Genomic DNA, 23,742 nt, shown 5'->3' on the forward strand with positions numbered 1-23,742 from the left:
CAATGTTTCAAACTACGAAGAAACTTGGAAACCACCTATTTCATGTTTTAGCCATTTAATTATAAGGAGACTACTTATCTTAACTTTTAGTAACGTATTATTACGAAAATTAATAAAAAGTAATCAAAGTTATATGATGGAGGAGGTAATAATGCATTTTAATATAGGTATTGGCTAACTGGTATTCTAGGAGAGATTCAAAGCAGAGATTTTTCACGTTACACAAGAAGTTTGTAATCGTACAGCTTCTGAATTAACTGAATCAGAGTCAAGAAATGTCATTGTAGATGAGCTTTTTTGTGTTGGAGTTACCGAAATGGTTTGGGAACAAATACGTGTATTAGCTAAAGACATTGAGGCTTTTGCAGAGTACGCTCTTGATGGAAATAAATATTTTAATCTTATTAACAAAATAATAGACATGCAGGACGGAAAACGGTTCAACCACAGGATGTGCTTTTATGTTGTCGAAGAAATGAAGGATTATATGAGATTATCAATAATTTTCACAAAGAATCGATCAAATCTAAAAAGAAAAAGAAAGAAAACAGTACAACATAATGCACATCCATTGTGGGTACAGTGATTATAGCTCATTTTCAACGCTGTGTTATCGTTAATAACTTTCTATTACATAGATTGACCATTGTCAAGACTTATTATTAGTTCTTTTTTATTTAATGTTATTCTTTGTTGTAACAAATTTCCCCGTTTTTTGATATCTTAGTGTGCATCCCCGGCTATTCTTTCCTTCCCGTCGTAGTTCACTTCATCAATAGCAGCAGCACCACAATAAATAGTGCGAACAGTAATTCGAAGGGCTGGTCCCAAGGAATTCCACCTTTTGGAATTTAATTAATGGTAATAAATACTTTTTGTCACATTTAAAGACACAACTGCATGCAATTCGTTGTTAGATATGGCGGAACCTGATATCAGTTCTTCAGAGACATTGACAGAATTGCAACAACTCAGACTCCTATATTTTTTCTGCTTTTATCATGCTGCTCCATTCAATGTGAAAACTCTGGTTCATTCACTTATTCCACCTGGCGCTTTATCATATTTATTGTCGACGTATGATATTTTGCGTCCATGGTTGATGGCTTTACGAGTCAGGGAGGGTCCAGTCAACGATATATCTACAATTGTTCAATTGTATGAGGAAATTGTAAAAACTGGGTTCTTCATTAATCCCCCTCCATTCGAATCGTACTCACAGACATTAGTAGCTCGGATAACTACTTTGGGTCGCCCAAAGCTACAGGTGCAACAGGAAGCTCAATCTGAAGTTTATCAACGGGCTTCAACAAATACACAACAACAAGTCTCCAATGTATCTCATGGTAATTTCAAACCCAATTCTTCGGTAAATACAGAACCTAACACTTCAATTTTATCAAATTCTAAATATGCTGGTATTAAACCATTCGACTTTCAGAGTTCATCACAAAATCCTGGATTGGTTTGCGAACAAAAAACATTTTATCAGCATCAATTTCGTCCTTTTTCTAATCTCCCATCTAATAAGTCTAGCCCGGTTAAACACGTATCTCCAAATGTCAAAAATAATTCAAAGAAAACTGCTTCCTCAGTCAACTCTAATCATTCTTCTATTCCGTCTTCTATAACTAAGTCCAATATATCTTCTTTAGATGTGTATGGTTCAGAAAAGCTTATTTCCTCGGGAAGCCAACAGCCAGGGCATGGTATGGTGCAAACAACTTCCGATAAAGTTAACGCGTCAGCATCTCTTTATGACCGCTCACCTTCAAAAAAAGATATCACAAGTTCCCGTAATACGTCTTCTTATAATCTTGGAAGTATGCGAAACCCTTCAACCTTAAAAAATGCAGCTCATGCAAACCCTTTTGAAGGACTGCGTTTCCAAGGCTCTTCAGCAGTGCTTAAAGAGGGGCTTAACTCTACTGTTAAGAAAACATTTTTTGATAATTTAAACTCTGAAAAGGTGTGTCCATCTGTTTCTCCGTTTTTAACACCTGATAATATTGCATCCTCAATCCTATACTCTACAGCGTCTTTCTCTCGATCAAAACCTGATAGACCGAGACTTAATTTATCATTGGAGCTAAAGCTAATGCAAAACGAACTAAATAAAGGTCAATTGAAAAAACAATTCAAAGGCGATTTGCGTAACCTGGCCGATTGGAATAATCTTTCGTTAGTGTCCTCGAAGTTCCCTTCATTGCCAATTACTAACCTGCGACCGGATGGCTCTTTTTTGAAACATAGGCGGTTTAATGAAGAGATTGCTTACAACCGCCAAACTCTTGAAAAAGCTATAAAACAGCTAGACTTATCTCCTGATAAAGTCATTCAACTTCGTGAACAAAATGGTGTTGCAGTTAACGGACGTGTATGCTATCCTACGAGAAATAAACACTCGGAAATCTCTGCTCAATCAAGCTCTTCGTTAGGAGTTACTAAATCTCTGGCGTCGGAAGTGTATTCCTCTTCAACTGTCGACACCATTAGTAAACTTAATACTGATAAGGATAATTATTTGATTAAAAGCAAAAAGGAACCAATACAACAAAAATCTGTTAGCTCGGAAACTACTTTGGTGAAACCGTCATCAACTTCTTCCTACATTGACACAACTAACAATGTCTTGAAAACGAATTCTAGTTTTAAGTCGTCTGGTTTGACAAGTGGGCCTAGAAATGAAAAGGAATTATTGCCTGAGGGAATTCCGACATCTCATAATAATTCTGAAACTCAAGCTCAAACAGCTGACGTATCAAACATAGCAGCTTCCGCCGATGGAATATATAATTCTGATCAGGAAAAACCTCCTGAGAAGCTGGACGTTACAAAGAGAGCTTTTGGACGTGAAATAGAAAATTCGAATGAAAAAGAATTATTGACTAGCACATTTTTAAGTCCTTCTGCAGAATCTCAGGTTTGTCTTGCAGAAATAAAAACCATACGTCCGGGATTGGTTCCTAAAAAGCAGTTTTCTGTGGATCAAAATAATGTAATAAGTGACAATACGGACTGTTCGCTTCCTAAACCATCTAACTCTAAGCTCTCCAGTATTAGTAGCGATGGGGATGCTTCTAGCAATCGAATGGCTGTACCCGATAAGTCTCCTTTTGTTCATGCTGCACCAAATTCTAAAGCATTGACGAAGGATAGTTTTTCTACTCACATTAGCGTTTCATCTCTTCTTCATAGTGACAACGAGATTTCTCCTATCGATTCAACTCGTAAAGATTACTTTACTTCAAAGGACAGCAATCTTCAGACTCTTAAAGAAGATGCGTCTTCAACAAAACAGGCTAAAGATTCTGGTACTAATGATTTTGACAAACTGATATCTGGCAATGATGTATCTAAAAACAATTCTGGCGAAGAACAAAGCAGAAGCGCATTGAAGCCACTAATTTCTGGGAAACTATCAAGTTGTGAGTCGATCAACTTAACCAAGGATATTTCAACTGTTAAGCGCAAAGAGTATTTTGGAATTGAATCGACGTCCTCAAAACAACCTTTCCATGATACTGGTTCAATTAAAATCCCAGCAAAAAGATCTTTTGATACCATTGATAAAGATTTTAGAAGTTCTAATATTCCATTTGCCGACAAAATTAAAGAGGACGGTGGAGATAAAAATGTGATTTCCTCAATTCATATTACAACTGAGCTTCCTAAATCAATGCCCGTTGAAGTACCTACTAATGCTGGTGCTCAAAGCGATCAAAGCAATGTCGTTGACTCCGAGTCTTTGAATTTGCGTGAGAATATTTCTACGAGCGTTGCTGACGTGAGCCTTAGTCAAGCAGGGAACGAAGCAGTGCTTAGTAAAAAGGCTTGTAAACCGCTTGTGTTAATTGACCCCTTTGAGGAGAAAGTACTTAAAGCCTTTAACATGTTGAGTAAAGGTTATGCTGAATACCGTTGTCAATGGGAGGGTTGTTTAGCCAATCTTCATTCGTTGGAAAATTTTATAAAACACGTTTTATTGTTACATCATCCGAAAAGTTGTTCTGTGGTTAAATGCCTATGGGCTTCGTGTGATATGGTTTTGCCATCAGAAGAGTTTGAAATGCATTTGCGCGGCCATTTGAACAACATCCGGCTTAATTGTGAAGTTTCTAACTGTAAAAAGTGCTTTTCTAATTATGAAGATATGTTCAAACATTTGCAGCATTCACATTTACCTTTCAAGTTCACACCAGAGTCTTTCATTAAAATTCGAAATGGCAATGTCAAAGAAGAAGCACGTCGTACAAGAAATGCTTACACACAGAAGTCTGGTGAAGTAGAATGTTTTATGGAAACTTGTACACCGATAGCTAAACCTGCTCCTGCGAATTGGTATCCGGTTCCTCCACCTGGTTTTAACTCATCTTTACTTTCCAGACTAACCCAAAGCAATCAGTCTAAAGATAAAATTATAGCTGCTTTAGCTAAGAGGAATGTTTATAAATCATTTGCGGGTTTGTACGATAGTAAAGGTAAAAATGATAATACTGGGTACGATTTTGATTCAAATTATGCCCGGGTTGGTCGTCATGGTTCTTTTATTTTACCTGTCAGCAAAAGTGTCCCTACTCCATCCTTGCTAATCGAAGGGTCTATTGTGCAACGTAAAAATATAAAAATAGAATGATCCGTCTTTGTACGTTACAAGCGTGATCTCAACAATTATTTTCTTAATTATGGTTTAATCCAACTGGCGTGAATCTCTCTGAACAAACATCTTATGTCTTTTATTTATATAGTTATTGTATGTAAAGTAAATATAAAAAATTATTGATTGTCCTTAATTTACTGTACACGCGTCCCTTCAAGTACATACATATGGTTCGATTGCTTAACTGAAGTAACCGCCGCTAGGAACCATCATAAACTTTTATCATTTTTGGATTCATAAAACCATTATAACAGTGGCTAGTTAATGAAAATAATCAAATGTCTGGTTTTTGAAATAAATAAATTCACTTGAAAGCCCTTCCATTCGAAATTGAAGCACTTTTTATTCCAAGGCTTATTTTTCTCTTATTTAATCAGAACAAATGGCTAATTCAGGGCTTTGGGAACTTATAACAATAGGATCCGCAGTTCGAAATGTTGCCAAATCATATTTAAAGGCTGAAGCTTCGTCAATTACAGCAAAACAACTGTATGATGCATCGAAAATAACCAGTTCGAAAAGGTCCACAAGTGACCTGCACGTTCAATTATTGGAGAAATACAGAAACGGTAAAGTCAAACATGCTTCCCAAATAAAAGAATTGGGGTTATCTTCTAAAGATACGAAACGAACGCTTTTGGGAAATTCTTTAGATGTTCAGAAAGATGCCTCCGGTGTCAAACATTTGCAGGAGCAATCTTCTAAAGAAATAAAAAATCCTATTTCGCAACCGATTTTACCAAATAAAAAAGATGAAATAAGTCCTGCTAAACCTTCAGCGATTGATTCTAGTATTAAAGACGTAACAAAATCACACCCTGCAACGAATGCCAATTTTACAGCAGACTTTGAATCCTCTATTGAAGAAAGCTACTCTACTGAGAATAAGTCTCCGGTTATACTTTCCTCTTCTAAAGTTCCTTCGTCCCAATGGAGTCGTCTATGGCATTACGGAGGCCTTGCAACTTCCTTGTCGGTTGGGGCTATAGGGGAGAAAATGAAGAGGATGTGGGGAATCAGCAAAGACGATGGAGCTTTGTTACTGAATGAAAGAAATGTAGAGATTTTGGTGAACAAACTGACTCAAATGCGTGGTGCTGCTTTAAAAATGGGTCAAATGCTTTCATTCCAGGATAGTAAGCTGATTGACCCACGTGTTTCTCAAATTTTGGAGCGTGTACGTGATGGAGCACATTCCATGCCAGAAAAGCAACTAGAGCAAGTTATGGTTAAAAACCTTGGAAAGAATTGGATGACTCACTATTCAGAATTTGACAGAAAGCCAATGGCGGCAGCTTCAATTGGACAAGTTCATCGAGCTCGTTTAGCATCTAATCACATGGAAGTTGTGGTGAAAGTTCAATATCCTGGGGTGATGTCTTCCATTGACTCGGATTTGAATAACCTAGCTTATTTGTTGAAAGCTTCTAGAATACTTCCTAAAGGATTGTTTTTAGAAAACAGTTTAGCAGCCGCAAGGAAAGAACTGAAATGGGAATGCGATTATGAAAGAGAGGCCGCTTTTGCTGAAAGGTTTGGATCGTTGCTCAAAAATGATTCTGATTTTAAAGTCCCAATGGTATTTCGAGAAGCATCTGGACCCAGCGTAATTACATTAGAGTACTTACATGGTATTGCTTTGGGAAAACAAAAATATTCACAAGCTACAAGGAACCATATAGGATATCTGCTGACGAAACAATGTCTAAGAGAGATATCTGAATACCATTTTATGCAAACCGACCCTAATTGGTCTAACTTCTTATATAACGGAAAAACAAAAAAAATTGAATTACTAGATTTTGGAGCATCAATTGAATATGATGAAAAGTTCATCAAGAAATATTGCCGACTTTTACTAGCGGCGGCTCATCGTAACCGAGAAAAGTGCAAAAAATTATCTGTTGAACTAGGATACTTAAATAATCATGAGTCTGCTCAAATGATAGATGCGCATATAAATTCAATTTTCACTCTTGCGGAGCCATTTGCATTTGATGCACCTGACGTCTACGACTTTGGCGATCAAACGATCACTGCGAGGGTTAAGCAGCAGATTCCTGTTATGCTTGATTTAAGACTTCAACCTCCTCCAGAAGAAACTTATTCATTACACCGTAGACTAAGCGGGCATTTCCTTTTGTGTGCCAAGCTTGGCGCCAAGGTGAGATGTAAGGAATTGTTTTCTGGAATGTTGAAACATTACGCTGATTAAATGTTTTTATATGAAAAAGCCATAGTACCATAGCAACTTGATGACTTAATACAATGATACAAATTTTTTTTTTCCAAAATAGATAACACATTGGTTGAAACCCTATATGTGTGGACCGTATATTTAAAACATATTGTATTAATATTATTATCAATCAACCCTAAAGACCCATAAAGCTTAATAAAAATAAGCTTATAATGCTGGAGGAGCACCCAAAATTGTTCCTTTACATGTTGGCTCAATGTTCATGAAATCCTTTTGTTTCCCGGCTTCGGTTTTTCCAAATAGATTTTCATTCAAAGACTTATCTTTGGAAATGTTTTTCTTGCTGGCATTATCAATCTCTATGTCCGTTTGTTAGATACATAATTGACGGTGGAAATGAAGCTTTCCTGTAAAACACACTATTAAAAAAATTTCTTACCCATTGCAATATCATCTAAATGGATCCCCTTTTCAGCAAGACGTTTCAGCGACTAAATTATTGGTTAGGTATTTCTTTAAAATGCTTAAAGGTGATTTAATCTTACATATTTTCCATTCCTTAATTGCTTCTTTATGGTTTTTTTACTCGCAACACGGCCATGAATAATGGCATTAGGAGCCTTTGAAGCAGACTTTCTTCTATCGTTTCTATGGGGCATTGTAAAAGTTGAATTCAACTTTCGTATATTTTTTGTATTAGTATACTGCAGCAACACGTAAAGCACCTTAAATCAATTTAAAGATACAAGTTCATTTCAAATACAAAAATATAGTATAATATAAGAAAAGAATATCATTAAAGTAATTTATTTTTACATTATATCATCATATAATCATATTTGTGCTTCGGTATTCCAATTACAAAAAGTTCATCGTTATTAGATGCTTCTAATTTATTAATACGAAATAAAAGTTCAATAAGTTACAGCATGATCATATTAAAAGCACGAAAGTGATGTCCTTTATCTATCGTCATTTAGTGCTGCTTAATAACAAAGCTATATCAAATTTGAAAATGCACTACTAATGTCACAATTTTTTATTTTTTATTTTTTTATTGATCAAAATGTTGTTTTATGAATACAAAATTGAAAAATTAAAATAAAGACATGCATGTTTTCTGCAAATTTTGAGATCTTTGCCGTATTCAACAGTCTATTAAATCGATCATTATATGAAGTATAGAAAATAAGACGGTTGCTACATCCTTAGCCCGAAGTTGTATTCAACACACAATATTAACTACTCAACACAATATGTCAGACAATCGTTCTCGTAGAATTGCTAAAGAACTTGCTGGTATTTATAATTTAAAATCTCTAATAAAACCGTACTAATTGAGAAGATGTTCAACAGGATAAGCAAGCAGGAATTCAAGTATGGACTATAAACGATGATATATGTAAGACAGCTAAATACACTATTATATTGCTAATCTTTTTGTAGCACATTTAAAAGGAATGTTTAGAGGTCCTGAGGGAACTCCTTATGAGGGTACGCATCCTACGTAGGTCGTCAAATTAAGAGCTATCACTTGTGAAAAATTTACCGTTGCATCGTTTAAAACCATATTATTATTTAGTTATTTGGTCCTAACATTTTAGGTGGCTACTTCGTCGTCGATATTGAAATTCCTGTAAGTCTACTTAATATTATCTTTCATAGTGTTTATTTACGATTTTACTAATAACATAATTAGATTGGTATGTTATAGGTATCCGGTTCTTTTCTAATTTTGAAAGATTATCCATTTCGCCCCCCTAAAATGAATTTTGATACTAAAATTTATCATCCTAACGTTTCTTCCCAAACTGGAGCTATTTGTTTAGATATATTAAAGGATCAATGGTCACCGGTTTATACAATGAAATCAGCTTTAATAAGTTTACAATCACTTTTGTGCACTCCAGAGCCGTCAAATCCTCAAGATGCTCAGGTAGCTCAAGTGTATCTGCAAAACTACCAACAATTTGTCCGAACCGCCCGCGAATGGACAAGTTCTTATGCTGCCGCACCTGCAGGAGTTGACTTAGATGCAGAAAATACAGAGTTTGGTGGAATTGATCCAAACATTATTACAAATCTACAGCAATTTGGATTTTCAACAGAGCTTATAGTACGGGTTTTACAAAGGGAACACATAAAGAGCCAAGAAGATCTTAAGGACTATCCAAACGGCATCAATGGGATTTTAGATCAGCTATTACATTAAGGAAATGCCTTCGTTTTAAAGACTACATACATGTGAAGGCAAGAGCTAAATATTACTCAAATAAGAGTTATGAACACATTTTGCCATTCTTGGTAACTTTAATGATATACATTTTATTTGATATCAATCTCACATTAAATTTGATCGTTATTGATTGGAGGTACTATAGCTGTTTTGTTCTATTAAAATATCGAAAGATGTATCATATATTTCACGTAACGTTATAAATGGAATGTCATTAGAGATTGATAGTGCGTTTAGTTGTCATAAGCACTATGCACGACGGATTTACAATTCATTAATATCGATATCAGTTGTCCCACTATACAAAGAAGTCAACGGAGGGCGTCGAGAGGGGCTTAATGGTTTTATTGGAGATACAACTTTTTTTTTGGGACTCGGACTGGGTACGTTTTCCTCATCATCACTATTTGGCGCTTGGATCAATGTCGACTGTGGCCACAGTTTGCGTTTTGTATTTATAGTATGGGCTTCCTGAATAGCTTGTTTATCTTCATAAAGCAGTTTGCGAGATGATCTTTTATGCTGATTTTCATTTTGTTGTGTCGCCGAACTTTCTTTAATACTTTCCTCTTCAAGGCTTCGAAGTTCTTCATGTAATTCTTCGATAATTTGTTCTAACTGCGCAATCGTTTCTGTTTTTTCGGAATTTTCATCTTGAAGTTTTTTCATCCATCCTCCCATTTTTTCTAGCTTTTGATCAGTGTATTCTATACCTTGGGCAGATTCTTCAAGCAATTTGGTCAGGAACGTGCGCTCCACCTCAGAAACGCGTTCTTCCATTTCTCGGGTCATTTGTTGACGAATTTCATATTCCAAGTTCATCATCTCTGAATCTGCATCAGCTAGAAGCATCCTTAATTGCTGATTTTCCTGTTGCAATTGTTCCAAGTGTGATGTTAAGGCTTTTGTGCTTGATGTATTTTTGGACTTCTGTAATAATGAATGCGAAGGAGATTGAGAGCCTGAATTTTCATTTAGGGGTGGAGGTAAAATTTCACGAGCATTGGCGCTGTACCTCATTACTTGGGCATTTTCATCAAAGCTACCAAACGGATCAATATTTACAAGCATGTTAATTCCTGCCAGACCAGAAAGATGTCCAGAATGAAACAAAAGTTCTGTAAGTTTACTTTGGCGAAAGGGTATGATATGCTGTTTTCCTTCATGCTTTCTCCGAAGGGCTTCTAAACATTGCCCTAAAGTTAATAAGCTTCGATTGATACTTGCTCCTTCCCTAAGAAGTAGACCTGAAGTTTCTGCGGAACGTGTACGCTCGGATCCGGCTAAATCCACCAAATCTATTTGACAACTTTCAAATTTATTGCTTTTGGTGCAAACTTTGAAGAGCTCAATGGACATGATTAGATGTGAGCGTGAAGAAACAGAATTGGATTTTGTAGAAGTAGATTTTCTAAGTTGTAAAACTTTTTGAATCAATTTGTAAGCTTCAGTGGTGTTTGAAACGAACACTTTTTGAATTCCAGCAATTGATTTTTTATCCGATGTCGAAGATTTCTTCAACGATAAGGCATGACGATGTCCAAAAAAGCTGGCCTTCTCTAGTAAATCGAAAATTCGGTCATTATAGATTTCCGCAAACGACAAGTAAATAGCATACTGATAATTTTTCTCTTCGATTTTGGGAAAATGACTGGCATAATATTCAGTATTAGGTACCTTGATGTCCAACGGGGCTTCTCCTCTTAAAAATTTTGATGCTTCAACAATTTTGCATTTTTCAAGTTGAGAGCGTAAAAACTCGACTGTTTGGGGCTAAAATCGTCAGCATTAAATTCGTCATATTATATTTCAAAACGAGAATAGCAATGATTTAAAATAAAAAAAAGTCATCAGAAAGAAACATGTTTTGCTTAAAAATCGTCAATGGTATGTGTACTTACACTTGCCTCTCGTCCCTTGATAGCATAAAACAAGGCGTCTAATGCAAGGAACGCAACACCCGGACGATCTGAAGGACCGAAAAGCGTATAAGTTTTACCTGCTCCCGATACACCAAGTGTAAACAACAAGGTATCGTTCATGTTTACCAAGGAATCCGCTATTAAAGGAGCGCAAATAGTAGAAAAGACATCGAGCTGTGTGCAAGAGGGAGGAAAGACTTTAGTAAAAGAAGCCTTTTCTAACGTTTTAGATTTGGAAACTCTGTAAGCATGTGAATCCTCGGGAGATTCCAGCAAAATTTCGTAATCGTTAAGCACCGTAAGAAATCCATATTTATTTGAAGCGTCCGAACTCGGCTGTGCTTTTTTGACACGCAGAAAAATCTGAAATTGTCAGCAATTTTAAATAAAGGATTAGAAATTGCTTACCTGTATCATTGGTCAATTTCAGAGTTTAAAGGGACTTAAAAGCAATCCTTTGTGTACAAGAATGATGGAAGTGTTGGAAGACAGTTGCTCACAGCACTTTGTTTTACTTCGTTACAATTGCGATGATTTCTGTAGAGCTCTTTATAGGAGAAAAAAATTAAGAGATCTTGAAATGTAATGTTCAATCTAGTTAAATAGATTATTTTTAGTGATTTAGAAAGAAAAAAAAAAGAATCAAGCATTAAGGATGGACGAAATATATATTAGATAAAAAGAAAGAATAATTAGATGAACAAGTAAGAATTTTTCCTTGCCCATTTTTAATAAACCTAGCTTGAGAACGCGATTGAAGTCGGCTTAGACATAGTTTTCACCATTTTGCACGAATTGAATATTTGTGCAAAATATGCTGTCTTGTAAACAGTACAACGAATTTACGAATTTCTGCGAGTTTAAAGAATCATGCACTTTTATTAGTGTTAATCCGAAATGCGCGCCGACGACTGCGATTGCAATTTGATGTATCCATGGAGTCTGTGATGTCCACAAAAGAAAAAAAAAATAAATTATCACTGAATAAAGAAAAAAATGTAAAAACATTTTAAAATTTAAAAGTCGCACATCAACCGATATAATATATAAATCGATTTTTTCATTTTCATAAACATTGCATTTACTTATTCAAAACAAAAAAAAAATATGTATACATACATATTAAAAAATAAAATAAAATTTTCGCAATGGTACATATCAAAGGAATCATTTTGAATATAGTATCATTTTAATTTCGGTATGAAAAATAATGGCAAACACTATATAGCTTGTATATACATTTGTAACAGCATTTGCTCGTATATCCCAATCCCATACCATTTACTAGCAATGTTTACAGCGAGCGTTTTCTAACCCCCACATCTGTACCATCTATCCCACATGCAAATAATACTACCACATATCAACTTGCTCATGTCGAAAGTGCACCAGGATGCCATGCCATGCCATGCCAATGCGCGCTACTCTGCGCTATCCTGCTCCAGTACTTACCAGCCATCTACCCTTTGCAGTACCAAAGTGGGGGAGATTGAAATTTCGCTAAGGAAAGTCGGGTAGACCCCCATGCAGCAATGAAGTGGCATACCTTTTCCCGCTAAAGTCATGTACGGTATCCCGCTAGAGATACGTAAGGTTACACAGTAAAATTAGTCAGCACTCGATACGGGTAAAAAGATGAAATAAAAACATTTAACGTACATTAGATACGACTGCATTCACCAATCACAAGTCCATAAAATAGATGAATGAAAATGCCGGAGGAAGCCGAGAGAGTAACAATTTTTGCTTAAGCGTTATAGCGGTGGCTTAGCCCAAGCTGATATGTCATTTTGAGTCATGAACGTACAGCGAATCACTAGCTATGAGCGGATTGACTTTTTACATTTGCGAAGCATCGCCAACGGTTAATATGTGTTGATGTAGCAATCGATGGTAACCAAACGTACATAAGCTTTAAAAAAAATTTCCTTTTTCAAATCCCACATGCGCTGTGAAATCGGCAATAACAATAGATTCAATGGTTTCAATATTGTTTTTTGTACGTACATAACAAAAGGAGGGGAGAGAGTAATGAGAGACGCAATATTGTATAGAATCACATGTTCTTCTATATTTGATGTAAACAACTGCAACCCTGAGCTTTTGAGCTCATTACGACACCGTATGAAGTATTGTAGTTGTTTTTAGCACTCGGAATGGGAAACGCAAGAAACCCACCACCAAACCATTACTATGCAAGAGATGGCAGTACGGAGACGGGTGAAGGAAAGAGCGAGTAGATCGTGTTGCTGAAAAGGCCGACACATCCTTTCAACGCCGACCATTGTTTCTATTTTCACACAAAAAAAATAAATCCAATCCGTGAAATTAATAAAAAGCATAGAGGAAAAACGGGTTGTATACTGAGAGCTGTCAAACCGATATGGCGACACGGCTAAATAGGAATTTCGGCGATTTGGCCCTTAAGAGCAGGACTAGATAAGTAACCGAGCTATGAAAATAGTAAAACTTAGCTCACCTTACATTTGTTGCCAGGCAAACGGTGAACCTTCTTCTATCTTATTGCTGAATTCTCGTCATTCTGGCTAGACATTGTGGGCACGCACGAGCGAAGATCTGTCACGAGGTTAGTTAGGATAACCGGCTCTACCGGGTTACTGTGGTTGTAGCCGGACAACCGTAATTATTTGTTGAGTGCTAGACAACGAATGAGATTAGATTGTATAAGAAGGAAACGAGCAAAAAAAGATGAGGGTAATAAAAATTTTATTTTTCTTTTGTAATAACAACAAATCCAAAGGAATAAGATAAAAAGTGTAAATATCCATTATTTCTCTCCCATTTCTCTTCTCTTCTCTTCCCTTCCCATTTCAAAAGTCCACTTCCTTTCATGTCGCATCTACCCACTCATCAACAAAGGAAAAAAGTTGCTTACTCATTTTAGATAACCTTTATTTATCGTTTAGTTCACGATGATGGGTGGATGCCACAAATGTTACGTAAAGTGCCAACTAGGTTGAAACCAGTCCCGGCTAAATGGAATCCCACCAGCTTCGTTAGCGTTATTCCCCTTGAATGAAGGGTGGAAAATCCCTTAGGGAAAAGATATCTCAATCTTTCGCATAGATACGAGACTAGCATGAATAACGTTGCTCTTGTTCTTCCACTTTACCCGAATATCACCTTCCCTTACCATAAACAGGTCGTTTAATTTCGCAAATTTACTTTTTTTCAGTCCACCACCCTGAGGCCGCACCGTCGTTCCGATTCCGTACGGTCCGCCATTAAGATTTAAGAGGTAGGTTGAAGAGGAAGGGCAGGGTGTTATGCAATCCAATCCCTTGTACCGGGAAAGAAAAAAGAGTTGAGAGTTTGCTTGCGTATCGACTTTTTGCCGCTTGAGGGTAAAAGCAGTGAATGGTGGAAAAATTCGTCAATCAAGCAATCAAGCGAAAAAAAAAAGAGAAAACCCACCCTGTCCAGCGAGCAAGCTTATACAAAGGGATGTTTGCTTTTGAACGGAAAATGTGCGACATTCATTCCCTTTCCCTTGCTCTTTGCCAATGTAAAGAAGACATATTTTTTTTCTCTACAATTTGAAAATGCGAGCATAGTGAAATGCTGAGATGCATTCTGATTGCTCTTCATCACCCATTGTGGCTTGTGTCTATGGGTATGTTTTTTTTTTTTATGTGTATGTATGTATGTATGTGTGTGTATGGATGATGACGCTGTTTAGCATGAGCATGAATACCTATGGTTCGGCAATTATAACTCTTGACCGCACACACACGCACACCACTCACTTTCCAAGTAGATAATTACACTGCAGAATTGTTGCTCTTCACTCCTCTCTGTCTGACTAGAAATGCTTTTGGAAGGGGGAGATGCGTCAACACGTGCCACCTCTGTTAGGGTAGTTTCCCCTTGCCTCTTTAGCCTGGCCGCCCTGAAAAGGTTTATGTCTAGATGTGCATGTGGGATGGACCTGTTTCGTTCGGTTGCGTGACCAAAGACCGCCTTCTCCTATTGGCTAGGAATCCTTTGATTAGCTTGTTAAAGAATTCGGGTTACTGGTTATGATGTCATTATTTGACTTTGAGTGCTTAAGGTAGCGCGGGTCCTCGCCAATTTTTTTTTCGCATCGACTTTGCCCCGCGAGATACTTGTTGACTTTTTTTAATATATTACTGTTGTCTTCCACCACATTTCTCCCCTTACTTGATGCCTAGACAGTGCAACTATTAATAAATAGTAGATTGTTGAAAAGTAATCCTACTATATTTATAATCAACTTATCTTATAGATTTGAAGGCGAATTGCTCGCTTTACCATTATTCATCTTCTAAACGAAAGAAAAAAACACACACACATACACATCGACAATTTGCTTGTTGCATCTTGAGTTCGTTGCTTTGTGTTTTTATTTTTTTCCATAGCAAAGTCATTAACCACCAACAAACTGCTATCCCATTTGTCGAAAGACATTTTCTTTGTAGTGTACGTTTGTCGTTTGTTTGGCTCTTTTTATTTTTAGTTGCCAACTTAATTTTCTATTTCAATTTCTATCCCCCCCTTATAAAGTTTCTTTGTTGAGGTTTTTATTTTTCTTTTTGGCCTCTTAATTAACCATCCATCACCTACCTCCCTTTCTTATCTGTCTGTCTCTTCTTTACTTAGTCTTTTGCCAGTGAATCAGTCAGTCAGTACAACCCTACCTATTCTTTCTCTTCCTACCGTTCCATACTGTCAAATAGTGCCGGCTGCGTTAGCTATTCTTAGTAAACTCGACGGTGTGTAGTGATCCCCCCTCTTCGTTGTCAAGTTTGCGTTTCGGTTCGCTCGACCTGACTCCGCCTAATTTGGGGTGCTTTTTCTTTTTGATAACCTTGGATCCATTGCTTTCGGTAGTTGGATTTGGATAGTTGTGCCCCAGCTTCGTCTCCTCTTCGGAATTATATTTTAAATTTTCCCCAACCGGACATACTTTTATTTCTTTTAAATAACGAACGAAACGTCTTTTTTAGATTTCATCCCGCTTACGTTCATCGATAATATTTTACCTCGCTTATTTCTCTCTGATCACGAAGAAGTGATTTTTGTTTTTGTTTTTGTTTTCTATTCTTCTTCGCACCTTTACTAGGTTGATTTTGGTCTTGTTTTTTCTTTTACTTATTTTTGTATTTTTTTTCGGTCGATTGGTAACTTAGTTTATTCTGTGGTTTTCGTCCTTTCACATTCCTCATTAAATTTCGTAAGACTCACTCGACCACTTTTCTGATTTGCATTTTTATATTCCGTTTGATTTGGTATTCTTCGTATATTATAGCATTTTTGTTTGCTGTTTAATTTTGCCAAATCCTCCACTCCCAATTGATTGAACTTAATTGGTAACGCACTGATAATATTTTATTGTGTTGCTCTTCTCTATAAAAATATTTTTTTAGAATCGAATTTGTATCCCACCCTTTATTTTAGGACTTGTCGACTTTCCTTCTTTTCTTTTCTTCTCTTACCAATCAGTTAGTTGTCTTCTACTGATTGTAAAAAGGTTTTTACGCGGACTGGCTAATTTGTATTTTCGCTTCTCCTTTTTGTTTTATAACCGTAAATTTCTTATTTTATAATCTTTTCCAATGGAGTATCATCCTTCTTCTCAATCTCCTCAGGTAAATCCTGGAATGGAATCCCAGCAAGGCGGTTATACGTACACTTACCAACAGCCAGCACCTCCAAATTCATTGCATCTTCAGCATCCCTCAATACTAACTCGACTTCCCCCACTCTCCTCCTCCGTAGTTTCTCCTTCTCTCGCTTCATTGCCGCCTTTTACTCCTACATCAACATATCATTCCATTGCAGCTCTAACTCCACCCTCCTACCCCCAGAGTTCTTCTGCCCCTTCTAATAATTCATACACCATAGTGCCTTCCCCCCATGACCCATCGAATGCCTATAGCATGCATCATGTCCTTCAAAATACTGCTCCTCAGTCCGTTCCATCTCCTTCTCCCATCGAGATGGTCCCTCCCTCACCTCCAAAAACTGGCTCAAATAATAGTGCTCCTGTTACCGGTAAAACCGTGCAATCAGGGAATGCTCTTAATAATAGTGGGTTGGTTAAACGCCAAGCTAGAAAAAGAACTAAAACTGGTTGCTTGACCTGTCGCAAGCGAAGAATTAAGTGTGATGAACGGAAACCGATTTGCTACAACTGTATCAAATCGAAAAGGCAATGTGAGGGTTATACTCATTTCCCTCGCCCCTCTGGCACATTTACGGCATCTCGAAGAATCCCTGTTTCCAGTTTATTGTCAGAGCCAGCGCCACATGGTTTAGCTGGCCAACCTACACATCCCACATTTCTTTACTATATACAATCGGTGGCTCCTTCCCTTTGTCTTTGGGATGCATGTCACTTTCCCCCTTTAAGTCCATATTCTTCATTTTCAAGTATATATTGGTCATCAACTGTTCCTGAACTTGCTTTAAGAAATCCCAATATTAGTGTAGCCCTCTATGCTTTCGCCAGCGCCAAGCGTCATCTAACGGATGATGCCGTAGCTTTTGCACGTCAAGCCCGTGTTGCGCTTACCAACATTACTACCACTGACAGTCTTCTCATCTTAGTCTTGCTAGCAGTTACCCAACTATACATTCCAAAAAGCGATATCCAACTCTTCAATTTTGCTGTTGATCAAGTAGTCAAGTTTGATGCATCTTTAATGACTAGCCCTAGCGATGAAATTATTACTTATTTATTGCGCCGTATGTTTATTCGTCAAGTGGTATTGGCTGGAATTGTGAAGCCATTAGCATCGGGTTTGAATCCATTGCCTTTACTCAAATGTGATTTGCCCCCTGCAACTACACCTACTGCTGTTCTCGATGAATCTCTTTTCCACCTTGGTTTACGAAAGCTTTGTCATGAAAAGGGCCTTGAGCCCGAGTTTACTAAGTGGTCGAAAAATTGCCCTATAGATAAGGCTGATTTACCCCGCCTGGCTCTACTGATGATTCACGCCGTTTTCACCTCTCCTGTATCATTAGCTCAATGGGTTGAATTGATCCTTCAAAATCCTGACCCAACACCCGCCATTCATATCGCGAGAGCGTGCCTATTAGCCGTTCATGGCGTCGTTGATTTGGGTGATTTACAAATGAAAGTTGAGAAATGTGTACAATCCTGTGAAGAACGCCAACTTCAAGCTACCATATCGAACTTTTCAACAGAAGTTGCTCAAACTAATTCTTCCGCTTTAGCCATTGGTTGTCAATAACTATCTCGCAGCTTCTAATTTCGTCTTAAGAAGGTTGCTGCCGTGTACTTTGTTGCTTGTATAATCAGGTTTTATTAATAAAGCAGCAGTAAATGTTAACATCTCCTAAACGCTTAATCCTGGTTTAGTGTTATTGCATCAGAGACGTCATGTTTTTTCGACGAAATTATGTTGGAGCTAGTAATAAGACACAAGCAGGCTTTGTTTTGAAGAAGATTGCTAAATTTTATCAATTGTGAAGTTAAAAAAGGTGATTGGACTCTTCTTTTCTTTTATAAAAATAATCATTAAAATGCTTTTATCGGCTTTTCGATGAAATATACATATTTCTTTGATTCAGCTAGCAAATTTGACGTGTTTGACGTTTAATCAGGTTTATCGTTCTACAGTTATACGTTATGGATGGACTATCCATTATCATATTGTTTTTGAGTTTGTTTATTTTTCGTTTGTTTGTTTTCAATGAAATGCATTCTTTACTATTTTGTTGCTATAATTCCGAATTAAATTTGTAAAGTATGTTATATTCCCATGCAGTTTACGTGTTTTCAGAATAACCTTAAACCCACTAGTTGTGTCTAGATTTAGGTTTTTAACTAAAGTTTTTTCGGGAAACCTCATTATCGAGTTATCACCGCAATTATTGTGAATTTTCTTCTTATTCTATTATTTTTGTAGCGAAAGTAATCTTATATAAACAGCGTAAATAAAATCAAATTAGAATACGTTATTTAATGAAATTCATATTGTAATTGTACGAAAGTTGATCCACGCTTTTCATTTAATTACATTTGCTTAGGAAATGCGTGCTTAATTTGGTTGCTAAATCTTAAGTCTCCCAGACGAGACTGTATTCAACGCACTTCAACGCCATAGCCGAACCCGATAGTGAACGTTATTCATGAATTGGGAGAATGAAAAATAAAAGTTAGTAAACAAAAGTTCCCTCACCCCACAACGATGCACATTTTTGTGCCTAAGTTATTAGAAAACCATCAATTTTCATCTATCTCTTCCTCAAAAGACTTCGTTGCAGTATCGGCTGAAACAAACGTCTATATATTATCAAAAGATTTTTTCTATCCAAAATCCTCTGAAAAACGTATCATCCAATCCCTTAATGGTCATAAAACCACTCATTTATCATTTGATTCTCCAATCTCATGCATCCGGTTCACCTATGATGGAAGCTGTTTGGCAGTAGCAACTGAGGCAGGAACATTTCTATACCATAGTGAGAAGTGGGATAAAGCGTTTCAAGTACTAAGCGGACCAGCATATGAAGTTTGTTGGAGTCAGCAGGGTCATATATTGGCTACTTCCTGGAAACAGATATCTATTTACGTTAAAGACGAAGGATTGCGTACTGAGACTATTGTAAAGAAAACAGAACATGCTGATTCAAATCATCAACCCGCAGTCTCTATAGAGGAGTCTAAAGAGGCAGTGGAGAGTACCTCACAGTCTTCTGAAATAAGTTTTAAATTAATAAAAGTGATCGAAGGACACCACACTTTCGTCGGTGGCCTAGCTTTCGACCCAATGGGTCAATTCCTCGCATCACAAAGTTTCGATCATACACTTAAAGTATGGAAGCTGTCTACCTTTGGGGTCGAAAAAAGTATTGCAAAGCCGTTCGAGCAGATGCCTACCGGGAATCGCTTTTTACGACTTTCATGGTCTCCCGATGGCGCTCATATTGCTTCTGTGAACGCAGTCAACGAAGGAGCATATGTCATAGCTATCGTTCAAAGAGACACTTGGACTTATGACATTAATTTGGTAGGTCATCAAGGCCCCTTGGAATGTGCAACCTTTAACCCATATCTATATGAAGATCCATTTCAGAAATCCATAATAGCAAGTGCTGCTCATGACGGCTGTGTAAGTATCTGGAACACCGCATGCGCAAGACCTATGGCTGTTATTCATGAGTTGTCCTGCTCATCATTTGTTGATTTACAATGGTCGACATCTGGTTTTGAGTTGTACGGTGTTTCGTTGGACGGTAACTTGATGCTGTTACAATTTGAGGAATCAGAGTTCGGGGAAAAAATGGATACGATACATTACCCTGATGATCTATCTTACTTTAATAGTTCTCGGTCAAAAGCACATGTTAATAAAAATGCTGCGGCAGACCGTACCACTTCACCTACACAAGGGCAACCGGAGTCTCCTTCCAAATCTATTTTATTGAGACCTCCTCCTTCTATTGCATCATCTCCAGAGTCAAAGAGACGAAAGTGCCCAAAAAAGTTTGTTGCGAGGCCTCCTGTTCCTCACCCAACATCCCTTTATTCCCAAATCAGAATTGGCTGTCCTTATTTGAAACCTAAACTTGTAATATCAAAGTCATTTGGTACATTGATAGTCAAGAATCACAACCAGTTATCTTTGTTAAAGTGTACTTTTTCCAATCTAGATGGAAATGACTGTTCTTGGTTTTCATATCTTCCCAATGCTATTGTTCTGGCCAATGGAACCAGCGTTTTTTGGGCAGTTGCAACCGAAGATTCATCTATATACATATATTCTCCAGCTGGGAGGTTGCTTTTACCACCAGTTGTTGTAGCTGCAACTCCTTGTTTCTTAGAATGTTGTGGTGACTTTTTGTGTTGCATAGTTTCCACGGGTTTGCTATATATATGGAATATCAAAAACTTTGAAGCTATACATTCACCTGTGAGTACACTTCCTTTGTTTCATTCAAATTTTTCAGTTAGTAAGATTGCACGGGGTCCTTCTATTGAACAATTTTTTGTAACTAAGCAAGGTCACCCGGTTGCTATCATGAGCGATGGTAATGCTTTTGCATTTATAAGAGACAGCAGCTCCTGGCTTCGTGTTAGTGAAGGCTGGTGGATGATAGGTAGTCAGTATTGGGGTCCATTAGCCTCTGAATCCAATGAAGAAAGTCCGCTTGGTTTCCTTGAGCGTTGCACGGACGAGGAAATTATTAAAGCTGGTCGCGGTCGCTTTTTACAAAGGCTTGTTAAAGCATTAATGCTGAGACAAGGCTATGACAATTATGAAATGCTGGTCAGTATCAGACATCTGGAAAATCGATTAATGAGTTCTGCAAAACTAGACTTGGAATATGACTTTCGTGAAAATTTAATTTTATACGCCAAAAAAATTGCTGAAGAAGGTATGAAAGATAAAATGGATGAATTATGCAAAGAACTATTAGGTCCTTTAAGGATACCACATAATGGTATTGATACAGTCAAGGTAGGAAATCGACTTTGGAGTCCTACGATTGCTGGTAATAATAAAAGAAATTTATTGAAAGATATTATAATTCATACAGCAAAATACCGAGATATGCAACGAATTACTTCTCAATATTCTGACTTATTACGACGATCTGCACTTTTATAGTTGCTGCAACTACTTCTGCTACGAACAGATTGTATAACTAATTTAAATTAAAACGTAAACATAATATATCAAAACATCTCCTAGATCTTGAATCTCGTATATTTGCGTTGAGTAGACAAATTACCTAGTGTTTGCATAAGTATAGCCGCGGTCTCCTACACATGTTCGTTGACATCTACCGCATAACCGTTTCAACATATGAATACAAATTCATAACTTACCTGATCCACTGAAGTCTTCTTGTTTCTAATATTTTAATTTATTTAATTAACAGGTATCAAAATGATAGAGTCCTGTTTTAATGTGGGAATATGGGCTACAGGTTTGGCTTTGTTGATGAACCAAGGTCAATCTCCGCTACTTTCTAATGTTGGTCTCTCTGTCTTAGCATACAAAGCTACAGCAATGTTCATTCCTAGAGTAGGACCCTCCTTTATTAAACGAGGCTTTTCGGGGAAGGACATGAATAAAGTAGAGAAATATGTAATACCTGAAACAATGGGAGCAGTTTCTGCATTGGTATATTTTATGTGTATGATTATATTTATACCGGTACTATTTTATAAGTACTTGGTACCTAATCATAACCCGAATCTTCCATCCGATGGATCTGTCGCCGAGGTTGCCAAATCCCAGTTTCCACATGATCTTTTGGGCGCTTATTTGTCTGCCCTCCTTTCAATTCTGTCGGTTTCTTTACTTGGAATTCTTGATGATTTATTCGATATTCGATGGAGGCATAAATTCTTTTTACCAGCAATTGCCGCTATCCCATTGTTGGTTGTTTACTACGTTGACTATGGAGTTACTTATGTGTCCGTTCCTAGCATTGTAAGACCATTTTTAAAGAGATCTCTTATCAACTTGGGTTTTCTTTATTACTTTTATATGGCTGCGGTTGCGATTTTTTGTCCAAACAGTATTAACATTATTGCTGGAGTAAATGGTGTTGAGGCAGGCCAATCGCTTGTTCTTGCTCTTGTTATTGCTTGCAATGATTTGTTTTATGTACTCTCTCCCAAAAATAAGGATGCATTAAGAGCTCATCTCCTTTCCCTTTATCTAGTCTTGCCTCTTATAGGTGTCACTGCTGGGCTTCTAAAATACAATTGGTGGCCTTCGCGAGTGTTTGTAGGTGATACGTTTTGCTATTTTGCAGGAATGGTAATGGCAGTTGTTGGAATTTTAGGTCATTTCTCTAAGACACTTATGCTCTTTTTTATCCCTCAAATTTTCAATTTTGCGCTTTCCGTTCCACAGCTTTTTGGATTGGTTGAATGTCCCCGTCATCGACTTCCTAAACTAAATGTGAAAACTGGATTGTTGGAAAACTCCTACACAGAATTCTCTCTAAACGAGCATCCTTTACCTAAAAAGACTTTGCTGACTATTTCTATTTTTGAAAAATTACGATTGATTCGGGTTGAGTACGATCCTAGCACCGGGCGCCCGCTCAGGTGTACGAACTTTACAATTATTAATTTTGTTTTGTATCATCTGGGCCCAATGAGGGAAGACCATTTAACAATATGTATAATGGGATTGCAATTACTTACCGGAATATTCGGTTTAATTATCAGGCATTTTGTCGCTCCTTTAGTGTATCCTGAAGATAACATATAATTCACATTCCACATGTTTTGGACCAAAAATGAGCATCTATGGAAGTCCGGTTTTTTCTATTTTTTTTTATTTTTCTAACTGAAAATTGGAAAATAGTTAATTATTATGACTTCTTCTTTCATTTCTTTTGTACGTTGTGTACAGACTGTACTGAATTTGTTTCCGATGTTTGTCCACATATTTGAATACCAAAAATTCATTCAGATGAGATTAGTTAAACACAACTTTCTTTAAGTCTTTGGTAACCTGTCATTTTACACTAATTTTATCTATAAAATAATAAAATAAAATACAAGAGTTTACAAGAACTTGCCAAAGTCATCTGAAAATAGCATTGATTAGACATTACGAAAATACTCAGTTAAGAAACTAATACATCGTGTTAACTATTCATGGCTTGAAAGCAACGAAATCATTTCCTATTATGAAATTTTGGAGATTTATATAATTACAAATCGCTGAACGATTTCACTAAT

At 36.9% G+C, this 23,742-nt stretch overlaps 9 protein-coding genes and 10 long non-coding RNA genes across 19 annotated transcripts; 9 read left to right on the forward strand and 10 right to left on the reverse strand.

Moving 5' to 3' along the window:
• Nucleotides 1–26: 26 nt before the first annotated feature.
• On the forward strand, nt 27–829 carry mhf1. The gene is made up of 3 exons (NM_001022155.4): nt 27–145; nt 191–369; nt 420–829. Exons 1-3 carry the CDS (start codon nt 134–136, stop codon nt 559–561), a joined length of 333 nt encoding a protein of 110 aa, NP_596235.2. The 5' UTR covers nt 27–133; the 3' UTR covers nt 562–829.
• SPOM_SPNCRNA.1569 lies at nt 171–841 on the reverse strand. The gene has a single exon (NR_150460.1). It is a non-coding gene; the product is annotated as a non-coding RNA (long non-coding RNA).
• Nucleotides 773–4,818, forward strand: clr1 (SHREC complex intermodule linker subunit Clr1). The gene has a single exon (NM_001022156.3). It carries the CDS (start codon nt 920–922, stop codon nt 4,634–4,636), a length of 3,717 nt encoding a protein of 1,238 aa, NP_596236.1. The 5' UTR covers nt 773–919; the 3' UTR covers nt 4,637–4,818.
• SPOM_SPNCRNA.1570 lies at nt 4,756–7,099 on the reverse strand. Its single transcript, NR_150461.1, has one exon. It is a non-coding gene; the product is annotated as a non-coding RNA, possible alternative UTR (long non-coding RNA).
• On the forward strand, nt 4,856–6,958 carry coq8 (ABC1 kinase family ubiquinone biosynthesis ATPase Coq8). The gene has a single exon (NM_001022157.3). The coding sequence runs from the start codon at nt 5,043–5,045 to the stop codon at nt 6,873–6,875; it is 1,833 nt and encodes a 610-aa protein (NP_596237.1). The 5' UTR covers nt 4,856–5,042; the 3' UTR covers nt 6,876–6,958.
• alb1 (ribosome biogenesis protein Alb1) lies at nt 7,033–7,519 on the reverse strand (the record flags this gene model as incomplete). Its single annotated transcript, NM_001022158.3, has 3 exons — nt 7,033–7,219; nt 7,300–7,351; nt 7,406–7,519. 3 exons carry the CDS (start codon nt 7,517–7,519, stop codon nt 7,068–7,070), a joined length of 318 nt encoding a protein of 105 aa, NP_596238.1. The 3' UTR covers nt 7,033–7,067.
• On the forward strand, nt 7,070–7,309 carry SPOM_SPNCRNA.5928. The gene has a single exon (NR_195279.1). It is a non-coding gene; the product is annotated as a non-coding RNA (long non-coding RNA).
• Nucleotides 7,520–8,081: 562 nt separating the features above from the next.
• Nucleotides 8,082–11,785, forward strand: ubc1 (ubiquitin conjugating enzyme Ubc1). The gene is made up of 6 exons (NM_001022159.3): nt 8,082–8,159; nt 8,206–8,262; nt 8,307–8,354; nt 8,465–8,496; nt 8,560–8,563; nt 8,603–11,785. The coding sequence occupies exons 1-6, from the start codon at nt 8,117–8,119 to the stop codon at nt 9,070–9,072; spliced, it is 654 nt and encodes a 217-aa protein (NP_596239.1). The 5' UTR covers nt 8,082–8,116; the 3' UTR covers nt 9,073–11,785.
• On the reverse strand, nt 9,160–11,463 carry klp9 (kinesin-6 family microtubule motor protein Klp9). Its single transcript, NM_001355796.2, has 3 exons — nt 11,427–11,463; nt 10,998–11,381; nt 9,160–10,869 (listed from the first exon to the last, which is right to left on the reverse strand). The coding sequence occupies exons 1-3, from the start codon at nt 11,433–11,435 to the stop codon at nt 9,361–9,363; spliced, it is 1,902 nt and encodes a 633-aa protein (NP_001342762.1). The 5' UTR covers nt 11,436–11,463; the 3' UTR covers nt 9,160–9,360.
• On the reverse strand, nt 11,599–14,905 carry SPOM_SPNCRNA.1571. Its single transcript, NR_150462.1, has one exon. It is a non-coding gene; the product is annotated as a non-coding RNA (long non-coding RNA).
• SPOM_SPNCRNA.1572 lies at nt 12,284–15,218 on the forward strand. The gene has a single exon (NR_150463.1). It is a non-coding gene; the product is annotated as a non-coding RNA (long non-coding RNA).
• Nucleotides 15,194–18,761, forward strand: gsf1. Its single transcript, NM_001022161.3, has one exon. The coding sequence runs from the start codon at nt 16,616–16,618 to the stop codon at nt 18,257–18,259; it is 1,644 nt and encodes a 547-aa protein (NP_596242.3). The 5' UTR covers nt 15,194–16,615; the 3' UTR covers nt 18,260–18,761.
• On the reverse strand, nt 15,317–16,050 carry SPOM_SPNCRNA.5929. The gene has a single exon (NR_195280.1). It is a non-coding gene; the product is annotated as a non-coding RNA (long non-coding RNA).
• On the reverse strand, nt 16,657–17,039 carry SPOM_SPNCRNA.5930. Its single transcript, NR_195281.1, has one exon. It is a non-coding gene; the product is annotated as a non-coding RNA (long non-coding RNA).
• On the reverse strand, nt 17,952–18,178 carry SPOM_SPNCRNA.5931. The gene has a single exon (NR_195282.1). It is a non-coding gene; the product is annotated as a non-coding RNA (long non-coding RNA).
• SPOM_SPNCRNA.5932 lies at nt 18,751–19,635 on the reverse strand. Its single transcript, NR_195283.1, has one exon. It is a non-coding gene; the product is annotated as a non-coding RNA (long non-coding RNA).
• slm9 (histone H3.3-H4 chaperone, HIR complex WD repeat subunit Hip2) lies at nt 19,214–21,837 on the forward strand. Its single transcript, NM_001022162.3, has one exon. It carries the CDS (start codon nt 19,220–19,222, stop codon nt 21,641–21,643), a length of 2,424 nt encoding a protein of 807 aa, NP_596243.1. The 5' UTR covers nt 19,214–19,219; the 3' UTR covers nt 21,644–21,837.
• On the reverse strand, nt 20,152–23,498 carry SPOM_SPNCRNA.5933. The gene has a single exon (NR_195284.1). It is a non-coding gene; the product is annotated as a non-coding RNA (long non-coding RNA).
• Nucleotides 21,814–23,675, forward strand: gpt2 (UDP-N-acetylglucosamine--dolichyl-phosphate N-acetylglucosaminephosphotransferase). The gene has a single exon (NM_001022163.3). The coding sequence runs from the start codon at nt 21,926–21,928 to the stop codon at nt 23,264–23,266; it is 1,341 nt and encodes a 446-aa protein (NP_596244.1). The 5' UTR covers nt 21,814–21,925; the 3' UTR covers nt 23,267–23,675.
• The last annotated feature ends 67 nt before the right edge of the window (nt 23,676–23,742 follow it).

The sequence above is a fragment of the Schizosaccharomyces pombe genome (genome assembly GCF_000002945.2).
Source record: "Schizosaccharomyces pombe strain 972h- genome assembly, chromosome: II".
Classification (NCBI taxonomy): domain Eukaryota; kingdom Fungi; phylum Ascomycota; class Schizosaccharomycetes; order Schizosaccharomycetales; family Schizosaccharomycetaceae; genus Schizosaccharomyces; species Schizosaccharomyces pombe.

Bases quoted from the DNA above. Each gene is read 5' to 3' on its own strand.
- mhf1 (NM_001022155.4), top strand. The intron at 370-419 runs GTACGCTCTTGA...ACAAAATAATAG, and splicing joins GACATTGAGGCTTTTGCAGA to ACATGCAGGACGGAAAACGG.
- clr1 (NM_001022156.3), top strand. From the start codon at position 920: ATGGCGGAACCTGATATCAGTTCTTCAGAGACATTGACAGAATTGCAA.
- coq8 (NM_001022157.3), top strand. From the start codon at position 5,043: ATGGCTAATTCAGGGCTTTGGGAACTTATAACAATAGGATCCGCAGTT.
- ubc1 (NM_001022159.3), top strand. From the start codon at position 8,117: ATGTCAGACAATCGTTCTCGTAGAATTGCTAAAGAACTTGCTG. The intron at 8,160-8,205 runs GTATTTATAATT...CTAATTGAGAAG, and splicing joins AATTGCTAAAGAACTTGCTG to ATGTTCAACAGGATAAGCAA. The intron at 8,263-8,306 runs GTAAGACAGCTA...ATCTTTTTGTAG, and splicing joins GACTATAAACGATGATATAT to CACATTTAAAAGGAATGTTT.
- klp9 (NM_001355796.2), bottom strand. The intron at 10,870-10,997 runs GTAAGTACACAT...TGACGATTTTAG, and splicing joins TCAAGGGACGAGAGGCAAGT to CCCCAAACAGTCGAGTTTTT.
- gsf1 (NM_001022161.3), top strand. From the start codon at position 16,616: ATGGAGTATCATCCTTCTTCTCAATCTCCTCAGGTAAATCCTGGAATG.
- slm9 (NM_001022162.3), top strand. From the start codon at position 19,220: ATGCACATTTTTGTGCCTAAGTTATTAGAAAACCATCAATTTTCATCT.
- gpt2 (NM_001022163.3), top strand. From the start codon at position 21,926: ATGATAGAGTCCTGTTTTAATGTGGGAATATGGGCTACAGGTTTGGCT.